Source organism: Coloeus monedula (genome assembly GCF_965178545.1).
Source record: "Coloeus monedula genome assembly, chromosome: 8".
In the NCBI taxonomy this organism is placed as follows: Eukaryota; Metazoa; Chordata; class Aves; order Passeriformes; family Corvidae; genus Coloeus; species Coloeus monedula.
Window position 1 is genome coordinate 27,499,276 of NC_138788.1, and position 13,802 is coordinate 27,513,077.

The 13,802-nt window shown below is 41.9% G+C and overlaps 1 protein-coding gene across 1 annotated transcript in view; it reads left to right on the forward strand.

Moving 5' to 3' along the window:
- Nucleotides 1–13,802, forward strand: part of SORCS3 (sortilin related VPS10 domain containing receptor 3) — a gene marked incomplete at its 5' end in the record, with an annotated part of 274,330 nt that overhangs the window by 254,104 nt on the left and 6,424 nt on the right. Inside the window, 5 exons of the mRNA XM_082285707.1 lie at nucleotides 1,243–1,376; nucleotides 6,334–6,457; nucleotides 9,087–9,199; nucleotides 11,029–11,160; nucleotides 13,037–13,136. Of these exons, the coding sequence (XP_082141833.1) occupies nucleotides 1,243–1,376; nucleotides 6,334–6,457; nucleotides 9,087–9,199; nucleotides 11,029–11,160; nucleotides 13,037–13,136 (603 nt within the window). The remainder of the gene's footprint in view (nucleotides 1–1,242; nucleotides 1,377–6,333; nucleotides 6,458–9,086; nucleotides 9,200–11,028; nucleotides 11,161–13,036; nucleotides 13,137–13,802) is intronic.

A 13,802-nucleotide genomic window follows, 5' to 3' on the forward strand; every position in this document is an offset into this window, starting at 1 on the left:
TTTTAAGGAGCCAAAAGCAAGAATAGGGTCCTTTTGTGCTTGGAGCTCTGTGTTCCAGTGGTAAAAGAACAGCTCTTGCTCACTGCAATCTTTGTAATCCAAGTAGATGGAGAACTGATTCATGTCTCCATTTCGTGCTTGAAGAGCTGAGAGGTAACACAAGAGGATTGTCTCAGTTAAAATCGCCAAATTTCCTCCTTCCCAGAATGAATGTCTTATTAAAAAAAAAGAATCTGACTTTTCTTATTTTGTCCTTTCCGTCTCACAGGGATAGTCTGTCAGTTTGCTGTGTTTTAAAGGTACAACCCTTTAAGAAAGTAACATTGTCTGATGGGCAGCAGTTATCAGCTGAAATTCAGTACCAGCCAAAACAAAAGATTAAACAAGAAGAAAAACAATGGAGATAGTAAAGCTTTAAACAAGCTACCAAACAAAACTTCAGTATTTTTTACACTGTTTTTTCTAGAGAGGAGCTGCCTTCTGAATTTAGGGCTTCATGCCCTGGGCTTATTCTGGGCATTTGCATTTGTTAGATACAACTTTGCATTGGTAGTTTGTTATTTTTTAAGGCTTTCAGAATCAAGTGCTTCTGACAGTTCCATGCTTTGTTATGCCAATGGACACATCTTTCAAGTGGTTCCTGATGTTTTACTAGGGGTGACTGACTCCCCAAAGGCTTCCCAAGGTCAGGTCTAAGTCAAAAAGTTACCAAGGATTTCCAAAATCGTGAGTCTTCAAAAAAACTTTTGGGGGTATTTAATCAAGTCATAAATGCCTCTTATCTAACAAGATTTAAGCCATCTTGGCTAAAATGATCTTCCCACAAATCTTAGTAGCTCAGTGGTTATATTTTCAAGAAAAAACCTTCTTTCTCTCTTGTGTCCTATCCCTTTCTTGTGTCCTATCCCTGTGGATTTCTGTAGCAGTTTCCCTATATAAAGCAAAGCTGGTTCATTGTTCTTCTTCAAAATGCATTTAAAAAATTCTTCTAAACACAGTACTGACCCTTTGAAAATTAGCACTGTGGAAAATGTGCATAAGAGAGAAAAAAAATATGTGTTTTTAAATCTGATTATCTTTTTCTGCTGTTCATTGACTGCTGAAATTCTCTTTTATTTCTAAACTAGACTCTCACTGCTGACATAAGACTTTTGATTTATTTAAAGGGAAGATCCTTGCTGTTCACAACTGTGCAGGGAGGATTTAACTCAAAACCTTTAATAATGAACTCTCTTCCCACAGGTCCAGTTGAGCACGTCCATCTGAGTGTCCCCTTTGTTGCCATCAGAAATAAGGATGTCAACATTACTGCAGTGGTTTGGCCCAGCCAGGCAGGCACACTTACCTACTTCTGGTGGTTTGGCAACAGCACCAAGGTACAGGTTCATTTTTTCTTCCTAAGCTTTTCACAAGAGACAGGGAACTCTCTCAGCCCTAATAAAAACTTTTTGCCTTTGCCTGTTTTGTGTTTTAGTTTGTTCCTTGTCTGAAAAGGGTTGTTATTATCTGAACTTCAACCTTTGTGAATTTATTTCCTTCTGTCTTGTGTTGTTCTTAGGAGTCATTACTTTCTACATCTGGTTGTTATCAGCCCTGAGATTTGAAGACCACTGTTATTACCAGCATTCACTTGCAACTTAACTGAACTATGTATGGACTAATGCTGGCTTTCAACACAGTGTTTAAAGACTGCTGGTGTTCCAATAACCAAGGGGGTTTCTGTTATGTACCAGTGTGCAGGACATAATGCTGGATTCCAGCACAGTACTTTAAAGCTCTTGGTGTTCAAATAAACAGTTGCATCTAGAATGTCAAGCTGAAGAGTCTGGCTATGTTCGAGAGGGAGATGAGACTTCTTTGTAGTGAATTTTCAAATGATGTGTATTGTAACTACGTACTATAAAGAGCTTCTTTATCAATAGTTAAAGTAAGTGAAACTACAAGCTAACATCATGCTTTCAAATGGAGAGAGCAGGATTGCTTATTAGCTGCAGTTTTTATTGTGAGCTTTAAGAGTGAGACAGGCACTATTCTCCATTCTTACAGTTGCAAAACGTGCAGCTGTTAATTTTGCAATGTAGTTTCTGCTGTTATTTACAAAAGCAATTTAAGTCATGTCATTGTCTACATTTGCAATTGAAGGTGTGCACTGAGGTGAGATTGCAGCAGAAAGAAACGGGGATTTTACATGAAATGTGGAACTTGAGATAAAAAATAGGCACACAAGTATTTTGTTTTCTCTTTGACAAAGCTGCTTAGTTTTAACCTCTTACCTTAGCTACCAACAATATCAGGAAAGGCAAAATAAAAACAGTAAGTGCTGCTTCTACTGGGATTTTAATCCAGTTAGGAAGCTCACTGTAAGAACTTGGTTTTTTTTTTTGTGGAAGCATAATTGAGGCACCAGAAGAGCTCAGGAGCAAAAAATATTTACTGTAACTTGGCAAGTTGCTGTGCCCCAGCTGAAGTATGGCAACCACCCACATATGCACATCCATTGCAAGTACCTGGTAATTCCACATAGTTGATACTGCATTGAAATACAGGGATGCAAAACCACGTTACAGTTCAGATATTTTTGGCTCAGTGCTCATGCACAGAGAACCATTAAAGTACATCTGAGACAATTTAGGTACTGGTAACTTGATCATCTGCTTAAGCCCTCCAGTGTAGAGTTTTCCTGCTGTTGTTTTTGTCCTTACCATAGAAGTTGATTGCGAATAGGGCTTTAAAAAGATTTTTTGAAATAGAAAGTAACCTAAAAAAGGTACAGCAGCAGTGGTGTTTGCTGAAGATGTCCATGCAGTTCTCACAGTGCTTGCTTCTGGATTGGAAATATAATCTGTTTCATCTTCTATCTTAAATTTCAGACCCATAGGCAGCAGAGTACAAGCAGATATGGATGTGTTTGGGATGGATACTTTGGACATAGCTGCAAATGGAGCAGCTGATCCTTTGACACCTTGGCATGATTGTACACATTGCTGAAGTAGTAAACATGGTGCCACTTACCTGTGTCTGAATGTCAGACCCAGAGCACTTTTCGATCTTTGCAAAACATTATCTCCAGCTACCTCATGGATTGTACTTTAACTCTCACAGAAGTATGGCAAAAGATATAGACATAAGTGTATGGGCCACTTTTTTTCAGAACAGCAGTCTGTATCACATGAAAATTCCTCCTGGGATGTTTAATGTATATATCAGATCCTTGTCTGTGCCCACTTATGAGTAAACTATGGTGTTCTGAGGAGAGGTGGAAGATGGGGACACTGAATTAAAGGATGACGTGTGTAATATTGTGACTGGCATTATTAGATGATATATTTTAGTTCCATGCTGAGGGATTGCAGCTTCTTTTCCCATTCAGCCTGTAGCCATCCCAGGCAGAACCAGATGTGTCTTGTGTCGCTGTGCAGTCTCACTCTCTGTGCTGCTGCACAGGACAATGTTGTCTTAGACTCAAATGTCCTGGCTGAGACTCCTCTACTGGTCTCCCCACCCTGCTAAAACTCCTGTACTGATTTTCTACTGTACTTATTTTTGCAGTATGCCCAAAGGCCAATTTGCCTGGATTAACACAGGTCCAGTTTAATAAATGTATCCAGCTGTCTAATAGGTTTGAGCAAATGAACCTTAAACTACTTGATTTAATTTAGAGTTAGTTTCCAGGTCTTGGTTCTTGAATTAAAATTAAAGAGTTGGCTGAATGTTAAAACTCCATGATGGAGGTGAAATCATCCATGATAATGGAATGTCCAGCATACACACATACAAAAAGAAAAAATTGTAATTTTAAAGGCCAGATTGCATCCTCTTATCTGCCTTTGCACAGAACCACAACCTGTAACCCCTAGGAGGATTGCTGATATCACTACAGTTTGATATGAGCCTATTCAGCTTCTCCAGGGTCTGTGTGTCTCAGTAAATGTTACCTAGGCCTCCAGGGCTGGCACAAGCTGGTGCCCTTGGACTGTGTGTGCCATGTGATAAGACTTTTTGGGTTTTACTGCTTTTTCAGTTTGTGGATGAGGGGGTCAAAGGAAGGTAGTATTCCAGAGAGAGAGAGAATGTGTTTGCCAGTCTGGCCTGTGCCAGTGGAAATTTTGATTTGGCTCTGAAAATGGCATATGTGAGCACTGTTGTGAATTGCAGTCAGGTTGGCAGCCTGGATGGTGAAAGTTTCACCAGCTGGAAGGTGAAAGTTTAGAAGTTTCCCTTTGAAAACAAACTGGTAGTGTATTAAAGGGACAGCAGCAATGGTGCAATGGCTTTATCTGTTCTCTTAGACCTCTGTGTGCTTTTGCAATGGAGATCAGTATCACTCTTCCCATTTTTGTAGTTTCTCTAATGAAGAGCTTTTTCTGTAGACCAGCTGTCAGATCAGTGGCACTGTGAGGGCTGGACCTTTGATTTTCAATTGTGCTGGGTTGACCCTGTCTGGACACCAGGTGCCTACTAAAGCCACTCTATCACTCCCCTCCTCACATGGGCAGGATACATAAAATATAACAAAATCAGGTCACAATAATGACAGAGAGATACCACTGATTACTTTTAAAAAACAAAACAGCCTTGACTTTGTGAAATTAGTGTAATTTATTATCGTTCAAATCAGAGCAGGATAATGAGAAATAAAACCAAATCTTAAAACACTTTCCTGCATCTCTCTCTTCTTCCCAGGCTCAACTCCACTCCTGAATTCTCTGCCTCCTCCTGCCCCAGCAGTGCAAGGAGACAGGGAATGGGGGCTGTGATCAGTTCATCACACATTGTCTCTTCCAATCCTTCCCCCTCAGGGGGAGGACTCCTCTTTGCCTGCTTATGGGAGTCCCTCCCATGGGAGACAGTTTTCCACTAATTTCTTTAATTTAGGCCCTTCCCATGGGCCGCTCCAGCATGGATCCCTTCCACAGCCACATTGAGTCAGCATTGTCAGCAGGAATTATGTCATGCTTTCAGCCTGGTTAGCATAGTTTGCCAGCTTGTGCTTGTAGCTTGCTCACAGCATGGACAGGGCAATGCTGGATGTCCTCACTCTGACCTGAGCAGTGTTGCTCTCTGAGAGATAAATGGATTTGTATTCATAAAAGCAAAGACTGGCCCTGACTCTGAACAGTATGGATTGTTTGAAGAAGCATCTGCATCTTTGGTTTATTTGCAATTTGAGGTTGGGTTTTTTTTCAGCAAATATAGCAGCTGAGCTGGGTGTGTGTGTACAACACTGCATTCTACTGCACTAATTCTGCAGTTGCTGGCTGTGGTCTGCTGAGGAGTCCATACACTAATGGGTTGCAGTGAAAGAATATTTTAGGAAACATTTACTGAAGTGAGAGAAACCTCTGCCCATGGGACACTTCTCACAGGATGGTGTTTGGGCCACCTTTAGTCCCTAGCAGGACATGCAAACTTGTAGCAGCACACCTGTGTCAAGGAGCAAGGACATTGTTGCCTGGTGGATTAGTGTTACAATCCAGTTTTAAGGTTCTTAGAAATGCTTGTGCCAGAATTAAGGTGCGTGAGACCATATGCCAGTGACAATAGTAAGGGTTTTATTTGATGGTAAATATGAGAGAGAGAGAAAAAGAAGTAGAAAATAGGTGGGGGGAACAGAAAGAGTGACAGGGACAGAGTAAGGGAAATATCACCACTTTGTGGATCCCAGTGATGTTTGTTGATCCTCTCCAGCTGGTCTCTTGGTGGTGAAGGTCCCCCCAGAAGGCACAGAGTCCCATGGGTATGTCTAGCCGTGTCCCCCTGGGGTGGGGGTCAGTCTCTCACAGCAGACTCTGGGTCTGTTCCGTCACGTGCAGCCCTGTGGGGCCCAGCCTCTCACGTGAAAGTCCCATGGATGTGGCCTGTGGGGTTGGGGGTTCCACAGCTGGGCCAGTTTGTGTAATCAGAGGATGGGTGTTTGTTGCCTCTCGCCAGAGGTTGCACCATGCGCCCAAAACCTCCTTCTCCCCCCTCAGCTGGGGGGAGTCTGTGTAAACCTGGCTTCTGTGAGCTGTGCTCTCCACCCACCCCAAATTCAGCTGGGGATAGCTGCAGCTGGTGGCTTTGGCCTTTTATGGATGCACACCTTTCCCTCAGCCTTGAGGTGACTGAGCAATGCGTTACCCTTTATCTAACCAACAGCTTGACTTTCAGTTCAAAGTCCCACTCTTCAGGGAGGCTTCTTCAGTTGTAGCTTCTTTATAATGAGCAAAACATTATATCAATGTTTGAGGCATGAACTATTTTCAGTCTCTGAAAATTAGTCAGGTTCATGTTGTGATCCTGAGTTAATCTCACCCCGATTTTGATGTTGTCATTTGTGTTTGCCTCCTACAGCCCCTCATCACCTTGGAGAGCAGCATCTCATACATGTTCACTGTGGAGGGGATGAACACTGTCACTGTGCAAGTCGCTGGGGGCAACACCCTCATCCAGGACACCAAGGAGATCGCAGTGCACGGTACCCTCAGCCCTTTGCAATCACTTCTCAGGGGTGAAAGACAGACAATCATTGCTGATCCAAAATGAACTCTAGGAACTTGATAGTGCCTGGAAGAACTTCTGAAGACAAACCTCTGACGACAAAGTAGCTCAGATGTGTCATGATGACAGAATACAGAAGTGAATAGAATGGGGCAGCTAACCAAATTTGTAACCTCAGCATTAATAAGGTGGCAGGTGTCTCCTGTGTCTGTTGATCTGTCTGTACACCTAGACAGGGAACTCCCAAAAATAAAAAAACACTTGAACCAGACTGCCTTCCTCCAGCTTCCCAGCTGTGGAAAGAAATAGTCACAGAGCATCATTTAGGTGATCTGAACACAGCTGGGTGTCTCTATCAGTGACTGTATAAATGACAGGGGTCAGGAGGGGTCTGGAAAAGAGGACAGAAATGACTTTGTTGTTGGTATCAGGGCCCATCTTTCATGTCACAGCTGGAGGTCTGAGTGTGCCCACTGGACTTCCCCGTGGGTACTGTTTGGTATGTTCTTGTCATATCTGCATGTCATGGGCTTCAAAAAGCACCCTTTGGCAGACAACAGAGCTTACCCTGTTTGGGGCTTGATAAATCCTGGTTGAAAGGGCTCTCTCAGCAGCTTTGACCTGGACTTTTAGAATAATTTCCACCCTGGGCAAGTCTTTGTTTTCCTCATCCAGTTACTGGCATCCAGCATTTGAGGACAAGCTTTTCTTTGGACATCAAGTTCTATTGAGAAACCTGGGCTTCACATAACTTGGTCTACTTTGAAGTTCAGCACTGTGTAGTTGCACTGTGTGTATCTTATTTCAGTAACTAAATACAAATAAATGTCCTGCTGTAGACTCAGATTTAACAACCATCTAAATAGATATTTATTGATTGTCTGGCCATGAAACACAATAGGCTTTAATAGTTTGTTAATGTGATTTAGTAATACCCAGACTTGCTGTTATCAAATATTAGGAACCCTCTAGTTCATAATTTTGAACACTGCAAAATGCATTGTTTACTTCTGGGAAATTTCCATCTTTCCACTAGTTTCTGGAATAAACCTGAATCAAATATATTTAAGAGTGATAGCCATGGGTGATCTCTATCTTTAGTCCCAGTAGGTCCCACAGAGAGCTCCTCACTCTTTTTAAACACCTTGGAAGAAATTTTGCCATTCTGTTTAGAAGATACAAAGCTTTGGATTCTATGACAAAGAGAATTTGACCCATTTGGATCCAGTCCAAATAGTCCCATGCTGTGCTGTGCTGCAGACTGACCTGGCCTAAGGAAGGAGTCCTTCCAGTCCCTCAGTTTGGTGGTCAGTTCAAATCTGAGTACATAAACGAGTGACACCTTTAGTAAACACGTCCTCTGATAAACTTGTATCCTTATCTGTGTCCTGAGTCAAGTGATTATGGGTCTAGGCCATAATCTAGGCATGGATTTCTGGTGTTACCAGTGGAGGAGATTTATTCAGGTATATTTTTGAGATTGACAGAGAAGAATTTGCTCAAAAAATATATTGGACATGGTACTAAGGGGTCAAAAGTCAAAGATTTTATATATGTGACTCTGGGTTAAACCTTCAGAACTTGAGAGACTTTTCCTGCTCTCTTTGGTGCTTGTTTTATTTAAAAATACACTGCACCATCTAAAAAGAAAGAACAGTTCTTGCAAAAGATGCCACATAAGTGGTGTGCTGGCACATCCCTGCTTTTCTGTGGATTCCCTCATTTATACTCTGGTAAGTTTATCTCGATCTAAAACTAGTGCCTTCTTACAAATGATTAATGGTACTTACTTGAAGTGTCTGGAGATCATCTGCTTCAAGGTGAGGCACAGCACATGTCAAAAACCAGAGTCTTCTACACTGAGAACTTTTATATAAATGTGATTCCCATCCCAGATCTGTGCCTCCCACTGGCCCAAATTCATTATGCACAGCTGCTGTAAGGATTCCAGACTTGGTTTTTGGGGACACTAGCAGGGAGAGTTGGAATTGGAGAAAAATTTAAATTGTTCTGTATTTTAAGTCTAGGAAGCTTTTCCTCCTCCCAGCAATCATTCAATCAGGACAGAACTTCAAGGTGTTTCATCAATAGCCATTGCTTGATGAGCCAGTCATTAGCACCACTGGGTTCTCCTTTATTGGGGAATTAACCACCCCTGGCTTCCCTCCAGGAGGGTAAACAGAAAATATTACTTACAGCAATTGTTTGCTCTGCAGTTGTACAGACAGGCCTTCCAAATTTCAGCCAGGTGCTGCCTTATTTGCTGGTCAACTTACTTGTGAGCAGAATCTGAGGAAGCTGAGTGGCAGAATTACAAAGCCCAGAGGCATCATGAAGGTGTCCTCTCACCTCTCTCATTCTCGCTTCTGTTTCTCTGGGGAAAGCCAGAAGTTGGCATTAGGTCAAACTGCCCTTTATGAGTGCATTATAAGCATTCTTTCCTTGCAAGCTTTCTGTCCTGCTTAGTGTTAGCCAGCCTTTTTCTTCCTTCAGCCTTGTCTCTCTTGCTTTAAGATAGTTATGGTCCTCCTGTTGCCTTCTGCACCCCTGTCTGTACCCTAAACACTACCCATTTAGTCTTCTCACAAATACTTTTTCTGTTCCAGAGTATTTCCAATCTCAGCTCCTGTCATTTTCTCCCAACTTGGACTACCATAACCCTGACATCCCTGAATGGAGACAAGACGTCGGCAAAGTCATCAAGAGAGCACTAGCAGAGGTGAGCATCTGTTTCCTTGTCTGTACTAACATTGAGTAGGCTGTTAAAACACACACTTTTTTGACATGTTAGCTTAAAAGAATGGGTAAGGACAGCAGTGATGAAACTATCATTAAAATTCAATAAAAAGCTTCTTAATATGCTGGATCTTTTTACAGGGCCAAACTATATTGCCGATTTTGTGGAAACATTACCATTACTTTTATTAATATTTCTGTGTGTTTTTCAGCTTTTAATATCTCTGAGGATTTTGCAAATTCTGGATTGTAATAGTACCATCATTATTCTTGTTTTGCCAAATTGATGTGACAGTAACTACTGTTTTCTACTCCAAATATTTAGTTAGTGTTACTGTGTGTTGTTAAACAGCTGATCCACTTCATCCCAAAAGACAGACATTGTAGTGTTCTGGATACATGAGGAAGATATTTTTGTCTCTTCCTGATAGTCAGAAGTTCCACATGCAGCTAAGTGTAGCAACTGGTGAATATTTTAAAGCTCTACTCCCTTTCCAACTGGGGCAAAAAATGAGGATTCGGAGGGAAAATAAGCTTACCTTTAAAATACAGGATAAAGAGAGACTTCTGTAGGTGGAAGATACTGAGTCTTCCTTTGGGATTAATTAGAATATGTAAACTAGTACTCATATTCTTGCAGGAAAGGGGACAGAATAATTTAAGATATCAAATAGTCAGGAACTTTAGTTTTGTGTGAAATTAGGAGCTAGATTTAGACAAGCTTTTCTGCCAAAAATGTATCTTGTATCTTGTTGGGGTTTTTTTTTGCTTTAGCTACAGCTGTTCTTAGAAATGGAGGCTGATTATTTTTACTGGGAAGGTACATTCCTGCTAAGCTTTTCTCATCTGCAGCCCACTCAAAATTCACAGTTTATAAGAGTTTCCTTTATTGTTTTTCTGTCCTGACAAAATACTAAGTTTATTGCTTTAAACTGTTGTTCCCTTTTACTGTATTCAGAATCAAGCTTGCAGGACAAAAATAATTAGCTTGTAACTGTGAATGGTTACAGAGAACAGTAGAAATCTTGTAGAAGTGCTCTCCCGTATATCCCACCAGGACTGGGCTGCCCCATTGGTACATTTCAGCTCTGGAGTGAGATGAAGGAGTTTGAGGTGGGGTGGGACCAGAGAGCTAATGGAGTTAACCTCATGTAGCAGAGCATTTCTCAAGGAGGGGAGGCTTCCTGCCCTACTGAGGGTGCACTGCTTGGATTTGGGGAGAGAGGGCAGCAGCCTCGGTGGGCGGGTCTTGCTGAAGGCAGCTGTGAGAGCCGGGTACTCCTGGTTCAGCAAACTGAGCAGCTCCTAGCACAGCCCTCCCAATCATCCCCAGGAGCAAAGTCTCCCTCTGGGGACATTCCTGTTCATGTGTGGCAAATGTGGATCCCCACAACCTGATAACAGAAGGTGATTGCAGGCACTTTTCTTGATATTGTCCCTGCTAGTTGCACATTTACCAGTGGTTGCTCCAAGACGTACTCTCTGGATCTGACTTTGGGTCAGTTATTCTTTTGTAGCAAGGAGGACTATATGGAACATTCAGATCTGGAGACAAGTTAGGTTTGGACTTTGGGTTGAGATCTTTGGACCCAGGGGTGTTGTCAAGCCTACATTCACTTCTGGAAAGTAGAGTGCATCTTTAGCAGAAGCTCCATTTGTGACCCACCAAATAGGCAGAACAGCTCATTAGGACCACAACACCTACAGTGGAACTGGAAGATAACAATTTGATGGGAGCACCATTTCTGGTAGTGAATGGAAACATAAGCAACAAAATAGCAGCTAGAGACCTCATTTTTACTTTCCTTCTAGGTGACTGGTATCCCTGATGAACAGATCCTGGTAGCTGTGTTCCCTGGGTTGCCTACATCTGCTGAACTCTTCATACTGCCCCACAAAAACACAACAGAGAGGAGGAAAAGCAGTGAGGCTGATCTGGAGCAAGTAAGGAAAGAAGGATTCATGGAACATTTATTCCTATCATATTGTTTGCAGATGGGCCCCTGAAGCTGTGCAGCATTGGAAGCACTTACAATAAGTGTGGTGGAAATGGATGCATCTGGGACTGTGGCAGTATAGTTTATGACATTAAAGAAAATTATTTTTGGAGGAAAACTGGGATTTTCTAATACTTCACTGAGATATGTCACAGTCTACCACTAGCAGAGATTCTTCCTAAATCAGTGGTGTGTCCTTTCTACAGTAGTTATGGTGAAAGGAACCTTGAATATGTACTCCCTCTACTCCCTGAGGGAATGCTAATAGAGGAAGGCCAAAGCAGCAAGATAATATACTGAGGTTTACTAAAAATAAATCAGGCTCTTCAGCTCATAGATCACCAAAACAAGACTACTTTTTTTTTTTTTTCTGCAGCAGTGAATGGCCTGTGCAAACTATATTTGGAAGTTACAATATCCATCCATTTAGATAAATAGGTAATTACGGTGATGAATGGCAACAGTGATACGAAGGCAAGGAAAGAGCTCAGAACAGCAGCACTAGGCTGCTGAAGCTTTCATGTTAGAATTACCAAGTGATTAAATCAGGTCTATAATGGCAAAGGAGTGAAGTACTGCTGGAAAGGCTGCTTGGCTCTAGCTAATGTTCTTGTATGCAGCATTTTTACAGTGTGCAAACTATGTGTGATCCCATCGCCAAGTAACTCTTGAAAGTTTGGATCAAACATTAAATAATTCAGAGGACTGGTGAATTCAGTGGAAGTTCTTGTCACCCACTGAGTCAAGTCAGTCCCTGCAGAGTAGTTCTTTTGCCCTAGGAAGTTATCAAAGCTGGTCTCTTAAATTTATGGTGGTCAGTGTGCAGGAGAGATGCATTGGGGTAGGAAGGTTTGAAAGGCTTTTTGGAGGGATGTTCTTGGGGTAATTTCTGTCCTGTTCAGTAGGACCTACCAGTATTTAAAACTTCTTCTGAACAAGCTGTTGTGTCAATATTTTGTATGTCAGTGTTATGCTGACATCTCAATTAGATTTCTGACTAATTGACCGTGAGGCCTGACGCTCTAGTGCTCTAATTTCTGTTGACAGTCTACTCAGTTGTAATTTGGCACCTGTTGATGCCTTCTGCTTGAGAAGCTCTGCCTGGAGAGGAGGTCATTAGAACTACTCATTAGCAGTGCCCTGTCCATCAGAACTGCTCTATGGAGTCAGGTATTAACAAACTGAGGCTGATGTGCCAAGTGTGTGCTCTGGGGCAACCAAATAACACCTCAGAGCTGGGTGCTGATTGCTTAGCAATTCCAGTATATCCAGTCCAAGGCCCCTCTTCTAAGTGAAGGAGAAATATGGAAAATTTTCCATTGACCTTGGATTGCCTCATCCGCAGTAGCCTATTTAAATAGAAGCTACATGACAGGATCAGTGGGGATAAAGAAATGCAGGTCTGGAGTGCCTAATTTAGTTCCATTATCCACCAGTGAAAGGCCAATATGTCAGTGATTTCCAAATGCATTTGATCAGACTCAAAGGATATTGTGGAAGGTGAAAAGGTCCTTAGTTGTTTTCCCTCCTCCTGTAGCCCCCCCAAAAAAGAAAAAAAAAAATTGCTAACCTTCTTGGTTTGCTTCCCAGGGGAGATATGATAGCATACAATGAGAGTCTCAAAAGTCCCGTAAGGGAGACTTACATGCAGTGACATCCAGTTCCACTGAAAGCACATGTGCATTTCTCTCCACTTCCTCAGGCCCTGCAGAAGGCAGTAAGAGATGTCAGCCACTATTCATGGGCTTTGTGTATTCCCAAATGTTCTCCAGACCTTGCTGTCTTCTCTACTGTAACTGTTGTATCTCTTCTTATTTCATCAGGTGGTAGAAATCCTTTTTAATGCTCTCAACCAGAACCTGGTCCAGTTTGAGCTGAAGCCTGGTGTTGAAGTGGTTGTGTATGTTACTCAGCTAACATTAGGTGAGTGTTGAGTCAAAGGCATAGCTGTGGTTCTCCTGAGGCTTCAGACAACCCCAGGAGAATCAGTCTACATCACATCACTCACAGTTTGGTATGTGGCACTGGCATGTGTGCCAACTGAGACATTTTTGTAGAAGCAGGGAGAGTTAAAACCAATCCATCAGGAGCATCTTCATGCTCCAGTTTGTACAAGTATAAAAAGTACCTTGTAAGAGTTCCCTGTGGCTTAATTAACAAGTGCATTGGTGTTTTTCAAGTGTTTTAGAAAACCAGGTGAATGGTGTTCTATTAAGTCCTTATTGAACACCTGTGGAATTCAGTGGGATATTACTAAGTTTCATGGATGTTGGATCAAATCCTTACAGCAAAGGCCTTGTTATTGTTATGACTAGCTAAGAAGCTTTAAAGGGGCAAAGTACTAATGAAAAGAAGATCTAGGCCTCTTACAGGGAAATGTGTGCCTGAATATTGACTTCTACAAATTAGAACTTATTTAAATTCCAACATTACCTGTCTCCAGTTTTGCACAAAGTAACAAAGAGTCACTTTAAGCTTTGCTACTCCCTTTACTTTAAACCAGCCTAGTGTGAAGCTCTCAGCTATTGATGAGACAGTGATGGTTACAAAGGAGGTGATGGATTTATTTTTGCCCTTGCTTTTTATGAG